At 41.8% G+C, this 17037-nt stretch overlaps 1 protein-coding gene across 5 annotated transcripts in view; it reads left to right on the forward strand.

The window, feature by feature from the left end:
- carmil3 (capping protein regulator and myosin 1 linker 3) overlaps positions 1-14473 on the forward strand; it is a 63492-nt gene extending 49019 nt beyond the window's left edge. The window contains exons 27-40 of one of the 5 annotated variants that reach the window (XM_030075435.1): positions 180-355; positions 902-995; positions 2406-2531; positions 3459-3525; positions 3894-4081; positions 4911-4990; positions 5521-5640; positions 7416-7581; positions 8645-9014; positions 10501-10613; positions 10718-10970; positions 11507-11578; positions 12788-12907; positions 13721-14473. In XM_030075435.1, the coding sequence (XP_029931295.1) occupies positions 180-355; positions 902-995; positions 2406-2531; positions 3459-3525; positions 3894-4081; positions 4911-4990; positions 5521-5640; positions 7416-7581; positions 8645-9014; positions 10501-10613; positions 10718-10970; positions 11507-11578; positions 12788-12907; positions 13721-13761 (1986 nt within the window). In that variant the 3' untranslated portion in view covers positions 13762-14473. Of the gene's footprint in view, positions 1-179; positions 356-901; positions 996-2405; positions 2532-3458; positions 3526-3893; positions 4082-4910; positions 4991-5520; positions 5641-7412; positions 7582-8644; positions 9015-10500; positions 10614-10717; positions 10971-11506; positions 11579-12787; positions 12908-13720 lie in introns of all 5 variants that reach the window. The other 4 variants (XM_030075434.1, XM_030075436.1, XM_030075437.1 and 1 more) reach the window with 4 other exon arrangements.
- The last annotated feature ends 2564 nt before the right edge of the window (positions 14474-17037 follow it).

Raw genomic sequence — 17037 nt, forward strand, 5'->3', positions numbered from 1 at the left:
TAAAATAGCAAATATTATTGATGAATACCCAATGGATGAATAATAGAAGGTTAGAATGGACAAGTCTGAATATATGAATGTGTAAAAGACAAAATGAGAGCTTGATTCACTGGAAAAGTACCGCTCGTGTCATCAGTTGTACGCAGTAATAATGTGCATTTTGGGGTGTCTGTCTCTAGGTGATAGTGGACTCCATGGTGTCTCTGTGCCGTGAGCTCTGTCCCATGTCCTGCTCCGCCGCCGAGAGGCTGAACCCGCCTCTCTCCTCCATCTCTGAGCAAGTTTCCATCCCTCGCTCCGCCATCCGCAACGCCCTGATGGAGAGAGCCGCCGAGGATATCAACAGAGCTCTCGAGTGAGCGCCGGTTAAACGTTCAAGGCTAGGAAAACAGTTTGGTAGAAACAGCGAATCTGTCGTATTTACTAGGAAGCATTCTTGGTAGTTCCTCATTGTCCACAATGTTACAGACAATCTGTTGTAAGACGGAATTGTCACAAGACTAATGTAGAATTGTGTAGGATTTTGCAAGAAGGTTCTTGAAAGAGTAAATGTAATGTTAGCAATGTTTCAGCTACCTACCACTGACTTCGGTTACTTCTGGTAGGAAGACAAAGCAGGGTAGAACCAAAGTTCACGGTTTGCTGCATGGTCCTATGGGATATCCCACGCAGCAAAGGAAACGCTCAGTGTTTCCTTCAAATGTTACCAAATCAAGGAACCAAACTAGGATGTGTCCAGTGCTTCCTTGTGTTATGAGGTATTCCTAAGTGGCCATATGTCTGAAAAGCACCAACTAACTAGGAAGCTTCCTTGCAAATGAGACAGAACAGTAACATGATTTACTTTTTTCTTATCATACCCTCATCTCCCTCCCCCTCTTCTACTTCTTCTTCTTCTCAGGGAAGTGAAGTTGTCTGTGGTTTCCTATCTAACCAACTCTATAGTGGATCAGATTCTCCAAGAGCTCTATACCACTCATAAAACACTGGTACTGGTAATATCCCTTTACTTGCATGACTTCTTAGAAGTAGAACAAAAATATATTGTCCTTGAGTTTGTGGGGATTTTTTAAGTCAGTTGATTTAATTTGAACTGCACACACACAAAAAACTTTCTTCAACCTGTTTAATCAGTGGTTTGTGCAGTGTGCTCTGTGTGTATTGGGTACCATGCCATTTTATCAGTTTCCTTAAAATAACATTCAGGCGTCCAGGTTCCTTTGAGGGAAAGGTGTACATTTGGCATCCGTAGGATGAGTTATGGACTTAATTATCTAAGTGTGCAAAAACTGAAACGCTCTTGTCACCTTGATGTCCTACCAAAAAATATGGTTACATCATTAAAAAAAAAAAAAGCTATAAAATCTTTTTTCATTGCAGCTGTGTTTCCAAAGTTTTGATAAATAAGGACAGTACAGCCTCCAGCCAGATTAGTCGATAACAGTCAACCAGAGTGCCACAGAGTCAGCTCAGGTATGCCTTGGGATTGTGCTCAAATGTCAAGAAATGCCAATACTCAACAAAATTATAACGTTTACTTCATTAATATTCACTTTGGCATGGTGATAATCAATCACACTCCCCTCAACCTGTGCTGTTTGAGCTAAGTGAAGCAGCTCATTATTTTCTTGGATCTTTTTCTGTGACATTTTCAACGACGCAATAAAATTTGATAGACCTTGGAACTTTTTCAAACAAAAAAGACAAAAAGGTTGTGAATGACTAATTTAAGAACGCTACCAACGTTTGAAGTTGCCATAGTTCAGTAATCGCATGTCGTTACCATATGGTGATGAGAGATTATTATGACTAAGCACAGACTAAATTTCTTTTTTTTTTTTTTTTTTTGATGTAAAATATTTTGCTGTTTGCTTACTTTGAAGAGCAGGCTGTATCCACCCCTGCAGTGGCATGTGGGCAGAACAAACGGACCCAAAGACAGCGTAAAAATAGATCTGAGCCAATCAAAGAACATGATTAGGCACTGCAGATCCTCTGGTCCACAAAATTAAATTGTTTAAAATGGAGGCCCCGAAGGGAAAGCAAATATAGACGTTTGGCAATAGCAGCACCTGCTCTCCATTCTCTGTTTTGCATTCACTTCACTGTTTCAACCGTTACATCACATTCTCTTTTCTCTGTTTTGCTGCAGTGACAGTTTGTCCTCTATCACGCCTCGCTCTGTGCTTTAATAATCAAGAAAATGGATTTTATTCATATTCTTCATGGCCATTGCAAACAATGAAAAAGTACCCTTTGCTTTGTTTGTGAGCTCCTCGGGTACAAGGACGGACACAGCTCTCTTCAGAGATTGCGTTGAAGGATATAGATATTGTTTCTGGTGTCATCACATTGTGTTTGTGCATGTGTGTCCTTGTGTGTGTTTGATGTGTGTGTTACATCAGCTGCGGCAGGTGTCCCAGGCGAAGCGTTGGGATGATGTTGGGACGGGCAGACGCACCATGAGACAGTCCAAAATCGTAGAGTCTCTGGAATTCCCTGATGAGGACTTGGCTGTCAACCTGGGAATAGTAAGTGTATGAGCTGCCTGCTCGTACTTTGATGTTTGTAAGTCAAAGAGCACGCCTCTTTTAATTTCAAAGCTGCTGTGTCTACTGTTTTTGAACATCAGTGTCACAGTTAAATTAATTTTGGACCTTGGTATAACTATCACAAAAAAGTGAAAATTGGTTGCTTCCACCACATGCCAGTGGTAGTGTTAGTTTAAATGTGTCAGAATTAAGACTACATCACCCATATAATTTGTTTCCTGTTCAAGACTCTGTTGGTACTTGCCCTTCATCCATCTCTCAAGTGTCTCTTGTCTTTTCCTGTTCTGAAGGTAATGTTATATTGGAAGTGATTTTTTTTAAATCAGCCTTTCATTTCCTCTATCTACACTCTCTGAAGACTTTAGCTCTCTTTCTGTATTCCTGTTTTGTGATGTAAAGCAACATCCTTTTGTGCCATAAAGCACTAGGTTAAAGGACCATAGCAATATCTACAAAATGTTTATACTTGACGTTTCTGCTAATTTTTTATCCAAAGCAAGCAGACGTATTTTAGAACTGCACTATCATTGTTCCTACGTTTTTATCTAGCCACTGGTTACCATTGACTACAATATGAAAATGAACTTTCAAAGACTTCAGACTTTCTTCACACCACTATTCCATCACTGTAATAAAGTCATCCACATTAGTTTTACTAAAAGTTAAAGTTTCATGTTATGCTGGTGAACATAACATGAACATGTTGGTGAATTTCCTGCGTTTGACCGTTTGACTGTAGCATTCTTTGCTGTATTCCTTACTTTGTTCTCAATATTCATGCAGTGTACTCAAACAGCTTCTGAGTAAATTGTACTTAAAATGACTTGATTTGTTTTTGTCAGTCACTGCCATCATAATAAAGTCATTGATGTCATTCATTTTGCGGTTATCGTCTTATGTCAAAAGGACACTATGGCTATCAAGAAGCGGAGTTCCAGGACAAGAAGGATTCGTCCCGTCTCCACCAGACTGAGTGAGTTTTATGTCCTGACTTGCAGCTAAGTGCTCATACAGCACATTACATTTACAATAATGGCAGGGTCAGGGTCAATTGACTTTCTATTTAATCAACTGAGAAAGTGGTTTTTCCAGAAAAAAAGGACTTTGAAATATGTTGGTCATAAAAAAGCTCTCATATTTGATTTTATAAAAAAATAATTGTGAGTAAGTGCTCTTTCATAAGTTAATGAATTGCAGCTTTGGTCTAGGTTTTGAAATCACTGAAAGGGAAATGGACTGACCTTACAACTTGTTGATATGTTGTGTATAACTTATGAAGCTGTGAAAATGGTGTGAAATAATTTCGATTTTGTCACAATGCTGTCTCCTGTCGCCTCTTAGGCCTTGGTGATGACCCCAGCTCCTCCCCTACCCCGTCTGCTCCAGCCCTCTCTGCCCCCTTGTCCCGGTCGGCATCGTGGGAGTGCCTGTCCACCCTTCCCACCAATGGCTCACCCTTGCGTCACGTGACCCATGTCAGGCCACGCCCTCCACGGAGACACAGGACAGGGTATCTTCCACCAGAGTCTGTGAGTTGGCGCCAAATGACCTGAACTTTGACCTTGTTCTGACCCTGTCAGCCTCCTAATGGGGAAGTGCACTGAATCACAGAATCTATGAGCAGGGGCTTTTATTACAGCTCTCCAAAGACGAGATGAGAAACGCATAAATTCTCTCCTGCCACAGTTTTGTTGAACTGCGCCGGCACTTCTGAAATGGTATCTATTCTCTTTTCCTGCCTGTGGCAGTTTTCTGAAGGAGTTGTTGTTATACTGGTGGCACCATTGTATGTTTTTCTGCCCCAGTTTTGAACCCACACTGCAACACAAAGTTCTGTCCATTTGGTTCTGTACAACAGCTTAGAAGGCCGTCGAGGTGAGAAAGTGAATCCGACAATATACATAGTCAAAGTTTATTTCTTATTAATCTCCCTTGTCCTTAATGTGCTGCTTTTGTGCAAACTTTTGTTGTTCATCTTGTTTTCCATGCCCGTGGCACTTTCCAAAAATAAGAACCTTTTAAAGTAGGAAGCTGTCGCATGTGTCTCTGTGACTCAAATGTGAATCGTGCACACCCATCTCCGGGGGGCTGCAGGGCAGCCTCTAACTTAACGGCTTGTTTGTTTTCAGGCTTTATAAAGGCTTTTTCTAAATCGGTGCAAACTCAGTTAGGGAAGCGGTGATGAGGAATTATTTTATAAATACACTTCTCTATTGGCAGAGGATCTGCTTTTGCCAGCCGGCCATTTGAAATGATAATAGCCTTTGTCAGCCTTTCAGCTTTTGTTGACATGGTGGCATTGATCTTTGTTATCCTGTTATCTGTCTCCTGTGTGTGTGTGTGTGTGTGTGTGTTTAGCATTGCTCAGAGAACGGAGGAGTCAGTGTGCTGGAGGATGGATTGCCTGATTTCTACAGCAAGAGAGTGCTGCCTGACAGGTAGCATACAGAATTAGTTTTGATTTTGTACTGTCATTTGAAAATGGTGGTAAATATCTCATTTAGTATTCAAACACTTCAATATTTTTAGAATCATCAGAGTAGGAGACACAATGTTCTCTTTTGTTTCTGGATATAGGAAACAGCACTGAGTGTCCACAAACTGCCCACTGTCCACACAGCAGTGGCCAAGCGAAAACACACTGTTGCAACATAACAACATAAGTGAAAATTCAGCGAGATTCACCACACTGGCTTTAGATAAATATCATAAGATGCAATTATAAGAACTACAACATGAATTAAGGATGTGCTAATCAGGTATATTGGGACCAGTTCCAGTTACTGATTTTGTTAACTGGGTTATTTGCTGATTGCTGATCCAGTTGGCGCATCCCCAGTACATCCTTACATGCAAGCACATGATCTCAAATTCTGTTTTGTTTGTCTATGCATCTCTCTCCGTCTCTTTACCTTTACCTTTCATTTCATCTCCCCCTCAATCTGTCTTCCTCCACCCCCCTCCTTAGTCAGCTGTCATCGCTCCATCAGGCCCAGTCACTGAGGAGGAAGAAGAGACGTAGTGTGTTGTCTATTTTCTCTGGCTTCCGCAAGAACCGCAACTCCACCATATCCAATCAGGACACAGAGTAAGTAGAAAATGGAGGCACTGGGAGACTGTTGTCAGCTTAATCCAGTGCAGGGCATTAGCGTCACCACATAGCTTCATAAATATTTCAATGCAAGAAATTTTGGCAGTGCATACATTTTAAGATGCTCTTATATAAAGGCATCGTAGTCAAAAGTCCAAAGAGCGAAAGTACATTCGGTGGCAAGCTAGACAAAAAAGGAAAGTACGTAGATTAATAACTGAGGGGAGAGAATAGCACTCAGGAGGCACTGTTGGTTGCAAACAGAAAAAGGGGTTACAACGCTTCGAAATAGAGGACAAAAAGGCACTTAGAGAGAACTACGTGTTTTAACTGGCAAGGGTGTTAACAGATTGACCTTACCGGAATTAAGGGAAGTCAAAAAAAAAAAAAAAAAGGGGATGCAGTCACCTCTCCTGTTTGAAAGCCTGGCTGCAGCACTGTAGCTGTATAAGGGAGAGGGTCAGGATTTACAGCAATCGCACAGAGAAGACATAAAGGAATAGACGACTAACAGTAATTTCCCAAATTTGTGTTCTAAATGTTGGCAGTTTGATCATTTTTCCATTGTATTTGGGAATGTAGTGAGACAAAAATATTCTGAGGTACTATATATGATGGAAGAGATTTTATCAATTCAATTAACAATGGAGCCAAAGTCTTTCATATTAGGTCTTCATCCGAAAGAGAAAAATATGAGGAAAAAAGAACAAATCTTTTTAGAATTGTTTCTTACAGGCCAGACGGATGATAGCACTCATAGAATCATTGAAAAATATACATAGACCAAATATTGATAAATGGCTGAAAGAATTGTCTGCATGTACAGTATATCCTCATAAAAATAATATTTTCTGGAATTTTATAAATTTACTACTCTATTAAAGGGAAACGAGCTACTTAAGAAAGCACAGGGTCCTTTTATCAATTACCTTGAACATAAAAACCTGGAAAGTGTACTGGGTCAGCAGAGTGAATTTGGAGAGAATTAAGCTCCTCTGTTTAGAGCAGGATGGGCGTAAAGTGAGCCTGTGTTGATGGATAAAGTTGGACATTTGTGATTACTAGATGTAGGGATAACATTTATTCATTTTTATTTCTATGTATTTTTAAGCATTTTTAGTTTATTTTTTATTAGTTTATTTTACCTACTCTTTGTTTTCTTCCCCCAATAATTTTTATTTATTTATTTATAATTAATATATATATATCTCTTATTTTTAACCTGCCTCATGTATGTATGTATACACTTATATGTTGTCTATATTTCTTGAAAAACTAATAAAGAAAATGTTAAAAAAAAAAAAAAAAGAGTGATGACTAATCTCCAGCCTTGCTATAGACAGAAAAGACTTTTTCAGCGACAGTTTACCTTGGCTTGCGGTGTTTCACCTTCAGATTATGTTAATAAACCACAGTGATCACAGAGATGGCTTGTCACCGCATTCACTTGCCTGCCCTCTACATGCATGTCCTTTCTGTTCCTATAAGGACAGGAGGGACACGGTGTGCAGACAGTGTAAAAACGCCTGAGCCCAAGATGTGTGTTCATTGACAGCAGCATTTCCAAATAGAAGTATACGCAGCACAAGCTGTACATTATACATTAATATTCCAGCAAGAGCAGTCAATTTGAGGGCAAGCTGTGTGTACCACCACCACCTGAATCACCTCTTCCTGGGTGTCTCAGGTCAAGCCTGAGGCACACTGGAAGGCTAACATCGATGAATCACCCACCAACACTTCTGTGTTCGTCTGTCCGCCTTGTTCAGCAGCACCTCAGAGAACGTCTATTCGATGATTCAACACCCTAAGGATCCTGGGAGGGCAGAGTCTGCGGTTCCGGGGGCAAATGGGACCATGCCTTCGCCTCGACCAACGCCAGGCTTGCCGATGCATGGGATGCGGGGTGCCAGCCCACCCTGCCTCATCCAGAGACAGGTACAATGTAATGGTGCAATCCGTCATGGACCTACATGTCTGTCAGCAGCTTGGTTTTGCAGTTACAGCATCATTCAACTCGAATTTTCAGAAACATCAAACATCCCTCCCTACTGAAGTGTCACTGATCAAAACACAGAATACCTACCAGCTGTAGAGATGCTGCCTCATAGCTAAATCTGACCTGTGACCTCACTGTAGATGAGGGGTGAGAGAAGAGGCTCCAAAGAGTATCACAAACAATATGATCCTTAAAACACACTTATAAATAATTCACTGTTGTTTGGAATCAGGTTGGAGCAGCAGATGGGTGTGGTGTAAGCCATCAAAACACATTACATAGTGATCGACTTTTAAATAGTTTAAACGTTCTGGCAGTCATTCTGTTCTTCCTCTGGAAAAAACGCCCATCTGGTACTCCAAACTCTTTAAAATAAACTCAAAAATGTCTTTTATTAATGCCATTTAACCTGACTGGTACCAATTCAGTTCCTAAATAGGGATCCAGATAGCAAGCCTCCTGCTCCCACTTGCGACAGTTCAGCATGGCACCACACGATGAATGGTTGCATGCTGTGGCCACCACCTGCTATTCTGAACCGTCTTCTGTGAGACGTCTTTCTTTGTGCAGGTTTTCTGAAGTGTCACACAGAGCGCAAGATGATATGACCTATTTTCAATCTCTCTGCAAACACAAACACACACACACACACACAGAAATTGTCTAAATTAATTGTAGATTAATTATATAATCCTGTGGTTCATAAAGTAGGGTCTGTGGATGCTCAGTGATCCTTGAGGGGATTTAAGGGCAGCAAAATGAGGAATAGTGTGCTTGCTTCTCAATTCATTTCAAGTAGAAATTATTTACAATTTTATTATATAGGTCTCACTTCTACCACAGTTATCTCCATAGGAACAGTTACACAGAAAGTAATACAGTTCAATACTACAGCACCATATATCTTCCCTTCTTGACATTAAAACATTTGAGAAGCTGTGATCTTGTGTATTGATCCTGCTCTCACTCTCATCTCGCACTCCTTCTCTCTTGTCTTGGCAGTCCACAGACCTGGTCAGCATGGTGTACAGCTGCATCGGGGCTGAAATCGAAGACTCGGATGCCAGCAGCACCTGTGACACCAAGCCGACAGACCAAGACACTGACAGATCTACCGGTGTCCCAGATGCCCCAACAGACGTCCGAACCAATGGCCACGTGGTCTCCTCTGAGCGGCAGACGGACAGACAGCCGGAGGCAGGCAGACAAGAGAGGATTCTGCCACTGACGGACCCACGGACAGAGATGGAGGAGGACGGACAGAGCATCAGTAGTGGCGGAGCCTCCTATGGGCTGAGGCCAGAACCACCACCACAGAGCTGCAAGCCCAGTCTGGCTGCCATGAGGCAGAGACACCTTCAGGAGAGTTTAGGTACTACAACTTACGTACAAACTACTGAGATTGTGTTAAAGGTGCTGAGTGTAGCATTTCTGGTCAACAATATGTCATTGTCAAATGTACTGTGATACCTTGGTATAAATACCACAAGCCCATGAGATTAGGGCTGAGTTAGTGACAGCTGATGGTCTTGCAGTTTGTGAATTACACTAATATTGATGTAATGATATTAAAGTACTGCAAGGAGCACCTTTGATGATGATAATGGTTAAAGACCAAATCATAATTAATAATGAGAGTAAATATGAGTGTGACATTAATGGTGCCCATCACCAGTAAACATCCTGCAGTATCTGTAGAAGGCCAGTATTAGCTGATAACATTGCTCTGCCAGTTGGTGAGCCTGTTGGGCCCTGTGGTATGCTGATAAATGACGGTGACACAATGACAAATGAAACAATGATAGATTTTGTTTGTAATATGACGTAGTGCTTTCCATTCAATAAAGAAAGTACAAACAATCTAATCCCATTATCACAGGGAGGAAGAAACCACATAAAAGAATTACAAAAAGCCATATAAAGCCATTAAAAATATTACAAAGATTGGTAAGTCTGTCAAAGTAGGTTTTATGGTGATCTGAAAGACAGCGATTTGGCAAGTCCAATCCCCGCAGGTATATTATTCCAAACCGTAGTGGCCTCTACAGAGGAAGGGCCATTATCTTCAGTCTTCAATCTAGACTTTGTAACGAGCAAAAACGCATCACTCACTGAAGAATAGACTATACCCTGGCTCAAAGAGAATTAAAAGATCAGTAAAACAGCCAGAGGCCAGACCCAGCCGTGTCATAAAATGGTTATAAAAATCTTCAGATCTGTTTTAAACCATACAGGAAACCAGTGTAGGAAGGCTAAGAAAAAGAAAAAGGATGAAGCATTTATATCTCATGGTTCAAAACTTTGGTGCAACATTTGGGCTGCAAAAAAAAAAAAGCTCTTTGATGATAGCTTATTTTGTTCTTTTTTCTCTCTAATGATTCTAGACATGGGTTGTCACCGATTTCACTTGGCTTGCCTCTGTATAAATATGGCTTTTTATCCTTCTGGAAGCAAAGGCTCACAGAGTAGTATAACACCACCTGGGCCCATGAATCTAGGTGTTTGAAGTGGAGCTCTTTCTCCATGATTGAATATTTAGTCCTTTATGAATGGAAAAAAGTCCTTATTACAGCTATTACTACCAGCTGCTACAACATCACACCGTCAGCCTGCATTGTGTGCCGTGTTTTTGGCAGTGATTTCAGACCTTGTTTTCTTCCAACCAAAGGCTTTACACTTACATCAAGGGAGGCCCATAAGAACATGTGCATTCATTATGCATCAACATAGCATACATCAGCACACTCTTTTCTACACAAGAGCTTTTGCACCTTCTTTTCAAATTTCAAATATATCTTGGCAGTGGGTAGAACTGCAGATTTTTCATCTTAAGCAAGTATTTTTTTTTGCCTCAATAGAAGAAGCAGGAAGGCAGGATGGAGAAAGGGAAGAGGACCAAGGTGACAGAAAGCGTGAAGAGAAGCAGAGACCAAGAGGTGCAGAGGGACAGCGTCCGCCTCTTCCCAATAAGGTGCGTTAGTAAGAGCAAAAATAAGACACTTTGTGTACTAGTTTAAGAAAATTCTCTCAAAACTTCTGTACATGACACAGCCAAATGCCATGTCCATCCCTCAGCCCAGTCTAGAGCTATCAAGAGAAAGAGAGACCTCCCCAGAAGAGGCAAAGAGCTCTCCGAACACCTCACCTGTCACACCAGATGAAGAGCCAACCAATGATAAGAAGAACCTGCCTCCTGCCAAATCTACTTTTGAATGTTCCACTGCTCCCGTCATTCAGGAGGGGACCAATGACAGGACGAGCCCGCCCTGTGTGCCCCCAGCATCTGCCAAGCCTGGGACAGAGTCAGGAGATCAAGCTGCCACTGAAGGTACTTTTAGAAAGGTTTGGATTGGTGTAGGTGCCATTCTTCTCTTTGTCTGTGTAGCTGTGGTGGCTTCAGCTGCTCTTGCTAACAACACCCTTCTTCCCCTGTTTATTCTAAAACAAACTGCTGTTGTTACTGCCAGTAACCTAAGCTCATCACTTTCTGCGCACCAGAGAATTTTTGCCAGGAAAGAGCTACTACACACAGAGTGTTCAGAATAGCAAATGTAAAAGCTTTTATGAACTTGATACGAGATGAATCACTATTGTTCTACATCAGTCAGTAATACAGGGTAGCAAACTGGCATTTACTTGTCTAAAAATGTCATGGATTAATACTTTCTTGACATGGAAAACTGAATATGATCACGTTTAAAACGAAGATGGCAAATGAGTTATGACAGTGATATTTAATTACTTTAATGATGATAGTGGCAACAACTCGGAGACAGTGTGGTTTTGATGATATCAGTGGCAACATGTTACAGAGAGAATAGTGTACAAATGATGAGGAGGATGATTATTATTTTCTTTTTTCAGATGGGGAAGAAGGAACCAACGGATTCCCAGCAATGTCACATCACAACAGGAAAGCAAATTCATTTGATATAGGTACGTTTGACCCTGTGTTCACTGTCTGTACGGCATTCCCTTTGAGTCAACACACACATCCTGTATGTACTTACAGTGAGCATTTTATGATATGCAGGTTTGCATTACTCAGCCATACACATGGATGCCTGACAGTGACACATGTCCACACTACGCCGTTGTGGCTTGTTGGGGCTTTCTATACATACTAAGCCGTTTTGAAAATGCTCCTCAAAGTGCTAAAATTTGAAATTGACAATTTTGTGTTGTAGTGTGGAAGGGCAAGAATGAGTTGTTTGAAACTGCTGCTGTAGGGTTGCCATGTGATCTAGCCCATAGTCTAGGGTCTAGATCGCAGGGGCTATGGGCTGTGGGCTGCAGTAAGGAATTTGTGACCACTAGAGGGTGTTTAGAGCACAAACTGAGTCAGTCTGACTCAGACTTCTGGGTTCATGGCAGATCACATGTACAAAACCAAAAGTTAAGGGAAATAAATATGTTCTCTGGATGGAAATGAGGGATACATCTCAGTATCACAAGGCTCCTGTTGGATTACTTGGAATATTTTCTCTTTGACCCCCATTTTGAAAATATGAGGTGTTGTATTTATCTTAGTTTATATCTAATTTATCTGAATAATATGCAGTTTCAGAGATGCTTTGAATGAAGTTGAGGCATTGAGGGGGTGAAGTGGAGGGTAGAGGAGGAGCTTATTCTTGGTTTGATACAGAAATTTAGAAACCTCAAACCAGGAAATTACAACAGGGTGGCTAATAAATTGTATGGTGGAGGGAAGACCCACAGAGAAGACTCTCACATTGCTGGGAGTCATTTTACTGCAACAAAATGTGTGAAATATTGCCTGTAAGCACTGTGGGGCATTTTCAGTGTGGACAGCAGATTTTTGGAAAATGGTCTGAAAACCTTTGTGTGCAGTGTTGATGAAACACCAAAACAGCATTTCCAAATGCACCCGGCTTAGTGTGGACATGGTCTTTAGTCCATGATACCTCCCTCTTGCTGTTTTCTTCATAATTCATAACAATGGCACAATGCATTTGTTATGAATTATCAAATGAAAAACCTTGTGTGTCAAACAGTCAGTCTTTTACGTTCTCCCAAGCCTGTAGAGCTCTCCAGCTGTGCACCATACCACTGCTTCATCCCAGCCACCCCTTTTGAACTCCCACACCCCGCTATGTGTGTGTGTCTCATGCCATTTCCCCTCAGGCATGGAACAGGACAGCCCCAGTGATCTGGAGAGGTCCTCAGATCGCAAATACCCTGTGAAAAAGCTCTGCTTCCCCCAGTACAGAAATAGATCTCTGGACTACCCTGCTGGGACCAGGTGTATGTATCTGTTTCTCCCTACCCTGACTACGCAGATATGCATGATATGAGAGCCATGTTTTGGATGCATAGTGTACGTGTTGAACCCGTGCTTGTTCCACTACCATACAAACGGCTGACCAGCGAAAGACCCCAATTTGGCCGTGTCTCCAAAAAGTTGCATTGTAGCTGGCAGCCAGACTTGATGTTATGTGGAGCATGCATTTGCAAGACGATTTCACCATTTTTTGAAATGAGGGTCTTTTACCACTCCTTCTTTAATTGGATCTGATTCCTTTTTGATACGGTGCTCCATTATTGAGATAATTGCCAGCCATGTTTAGCTGATTCATCACTGCTTTCTAGACTGAGCCATTTGGCATTCAAGATGGAAACCCTGAGGCAGTGGAATTTGGCGGGCAGTGATGACATGGCAAAACCGCTGCCAATTATCTCTGTAATATGGAACTATATATCAAAAATGTGCTTCAGGGGACTCAATTACCATCATTGTGAAAATGATAAAAGGGCCCACATGTCACAAATGGTGGCATAAAAGCCAATTATTTTAGACTGTGTGAAACCTAAAGTGGCTGTCGTCCTCTCTGGCTAAATGGTAGATAAGCTGGAATATGACCAGAGACGTCTTATTCAGGACAATTGGCAGATTGTGACATTTGTGGTTCCCGAGTGTAATGTAATCTGAATGTCAGAGGTGTAAGGATTGTGTCTCAGGGACCATCTCGGGTCACGGTGAAGCCTCTCTGCCCTGACTCCCAGGTTGGGCGAACCTAAAGGAAAGTGCTGACAATAAACTATATTTTGTTTGTTTAGGTCACGACAGTCCCCAGCTTGGCAACAGAGATGTGTTATGACATTACCCGTGGACAAGGGGAAGCTTGGTGCGAAGAGAATACTGCAAAACGGAGGACTGGACGGAGACGAGCTTTTAAAACTCTGCAGACTCCAGTGGTGGTTTTTTTGTTGATACATGTAGACATTTGTTGATGAACGTGCATGTATGCTTTTAATTGGTTGCACTTGTATGTTTTTTCTCAGGCATAAGGAATACCTTACTTACATAAATACCATTGTGGAGGCGCACATGCACACACACACACAGTAGGACAACATTTCTCCAGGATGCTCATAAACTGTTTTATGCATTTCTTAATGTGCGAAATCATTTAATATTGAAAATTCCCCATGTGTCTCATCCCCTCCCTGTCTTTTACTGACAATCTGTGACTCTGCAGCTGTAAGAGTGAGTTTGTATTTATTCTAATCTGTAAATACTGAATATAAATCCGCTAACTGCACTAACCATTGTGGTAAATCTAACGGTTAACAATCATGTTTTTATTTGTGGTACTATATAATTCATTTGATAAGTGTGTTGTAAGTATGCTTTTGGTGTATGCTGACAATGAAAACTGAGAAATGTGAATCATGCACTTACCATTCCCAGTCTGTAAGAGTATTGAGTTCAGTCAGTGAATCACTTAGTTTTAATCTGATTTTACAGGCCTGAAAATGAGTATATTTTCTAAAAATGCTTCTATGAATCAGAATAAATAAAAAAAAAACGACTTTACAAGAGGAACTGAATTGCTGTGAGTGTTTCATATTTCTCAAGTAATGTTTATGGCACATTATTCTACAGTTCATTAACATTTAATGAGTAATCAGCTTTAATTCCAAAATAATAATCATTGCAAGCAGCCACTAGTTAGGAAGTGAAGGGACAAAGCCCGCCCAAGTTATATAACAAAATAGTCCCGGAGTCTGACAGGAAAATGAAAAGCCAGGGACAAACGTATTCTTCAAGCAAGACATTTTCACAGCAAGTAGAAGAACAAAAGTGCTGCTTGAAAAGTTGAGTTTTCACGCGGCAATCGGGGCGTACAAAATTGGACTCATAAGACACAGCAACACATTTCACTTTCTTTTATGTGACACTGATGATGACTCGGTTCAAATAGCTGTCACATCTCTAAGCAGCGATGCCCTGGCTGTGAGGACGTGCTCACAGAGGCACTCTCTCAAGGGGTGTTACTGTGCTTGAGCAGAAGGGGGCAGTAGAGACTGAGCCCTGCTCCGCTCTGCAGCCGCCCGCTCACCTGTCACCCACAACTCGTGCATTCCCATTGATTAACATGAAATTAATTTAAGCAGCAATTAGTGTCTTCTTCGTTAATGAAGCGTGAATATGCATGATGCTGCCGCCGTAGTGATTTTGATTTAGCAGATGAGATCATTTGAATATGGTTGCCTCAGGAGGAGTGAGCAGACAGATCTAGACGGGGCTTCCTAATGAGGGACATCAGCACTTAATTGACAGTATAAATATGCTCATTAATTGCTACCATTCCTGGCTTGCAAACAACAGTTGCGCACACGTGGTATTGCTCTCTCTCTCTCTCTCTCTCTCTCGCTCTCTCTCACACATACTATATGCACACAGGTGAGCTGAGGTATGCTGAGGTCAGCTTTGACAAACAATGATTGAGTGTGTTTGCCTTCCGAACGTGAGAGGCGTTTAATTCCCCCCCCGTAAAGTCAACTCATTTCGCATCCTGCTGTCGGGACAAAGCACAGTCAGGTGTGTTGAGCGGTCACGTTCATTAATTTGCTGGAGGCGCTTAGCTAAGCTCGGTTTTCTCTCTCTCTTTCTCCCTCTCCCTTCCCTGTGTACTGTCCTACTCACCATATGCTCAGCTGAATGTGATTCAGTTGTTGCATCCGACCATACATGGCTCATGCATGCATAAGCACAATCCACTAAGAAAACTGTGTGTGTGTTGGGGGTACTTATCTGGATGTACACTAGCTCATTCACCCAAGACTCATATCAGATTGTACGTTTATGTGTGCACACATGCGTGTGTGTGTGTGTGTGTGTCTGTGCAGCTTGCACTCCATTATCTTCATGTACGCAAACTCATTCATCTATATCTGGACTGGAGTGTGTTTTCCTGTCTTTTTTTCCCCCCTCTCCAAGCGGCTTGGAGTGTTGCGTGGGTGTGTGTGTTAATGTGTTGGTGTGAGTCAGGCGTGTTCAGCACCAGCAGATGGATCAGCAGCAAGCCACTTGACTCCCTGTGTCAACAACGGAAGGCCGGCGACAAGTTTACAGGAGCCAGTGTCCCCCGTCGTGTACCTGCCGAGCCCCACGAAAACAGGTGGAAAAGCTCGACAAATGAGGCAGGTTATTCCAAGACAATATGTATTTATAGATTTTGTTGCTGGCGTAGAGTGGATTTAATGTTTTAAAAAAAAGAATTATTCCTTCCTCCTCACTTAGCGTTATTGCAGTGTGCGATTTGGTGAGGTTTCCAGTCTGTCACCCTTCACCCCAATACAAAGGAGCTGGATGGGGATTTGTCTGTGTGGTTCAAACTGAAAAAAAAAAAAAAAAAAAAAAAAAAAAGATAGATCACAGCCCTCAGTGGCGAAAAGGTTCATTGGGAACTATTTCCTGCCAAGGAACACTGCAAACTGTATCAATCCGCCTGTTACTTGTCCTTGTTGTGGGCAGATAGATTCAGTTTGCCGGTTTTCTTAGGCACTAGGCGTAAGTGGGAAAGTATCTTTATTTGTATTTTGGGCGAACTGTTCCTTTAAGAGATATTCAAGGCAATACAATGTGTATCGATCTGGAACATAGAGTAGTAGGTGTCACCTTGGAAACGGTGATATAGTGGTAAAAATAAATGAAAAAGGTTGGTCAACTTTGAACTCTGGCAATCATCGGGAAAAAAAAGACGCCGATATAAAGAAAAAAAATCAATCGTGTTTTCAGAAAAGGTATTCACTTTTTTCTTCCACCCTCATGCAACTCACATCAGTTTGCCGCCATCGTGGCTCAAACAAATTTCTGTCAAGCCGGGTAAACTCCACAGCACCGAAAATAAAAGGCAGGCATGCAGTGCAGGTGGGTTTACTGGCACCACATCCCTCAGAGGCGACTGGGGCTTCAAATGAGCCAGTAAATCCTTAACCTTTACGGCCTCTGTTTGCTTGGGACAGGTTAGGTAACACATTCGTATGTCCTTTAAAATAATCAGTCGCTTGACGCAATCGGCCTCCACCCACTTGACGGATTCCTCTGACTCCATCCTGAACCTGACACAACTCGGACGCTTCCACCG

Source organism: Myripristis murdjan, chromosome 17, assembly GCF_902150065.1.
Source record: "Myripristis murdjan chromosome 17, fMyrMur1.1, whole genome shotgun sequence".
Classification (NCBI taxonomy): Eukaryota; Metazoa; Chordata; class Actinopteri; order Holocentriformes; family Holocentridae; genus Myripristis; species Myripristis murdjan.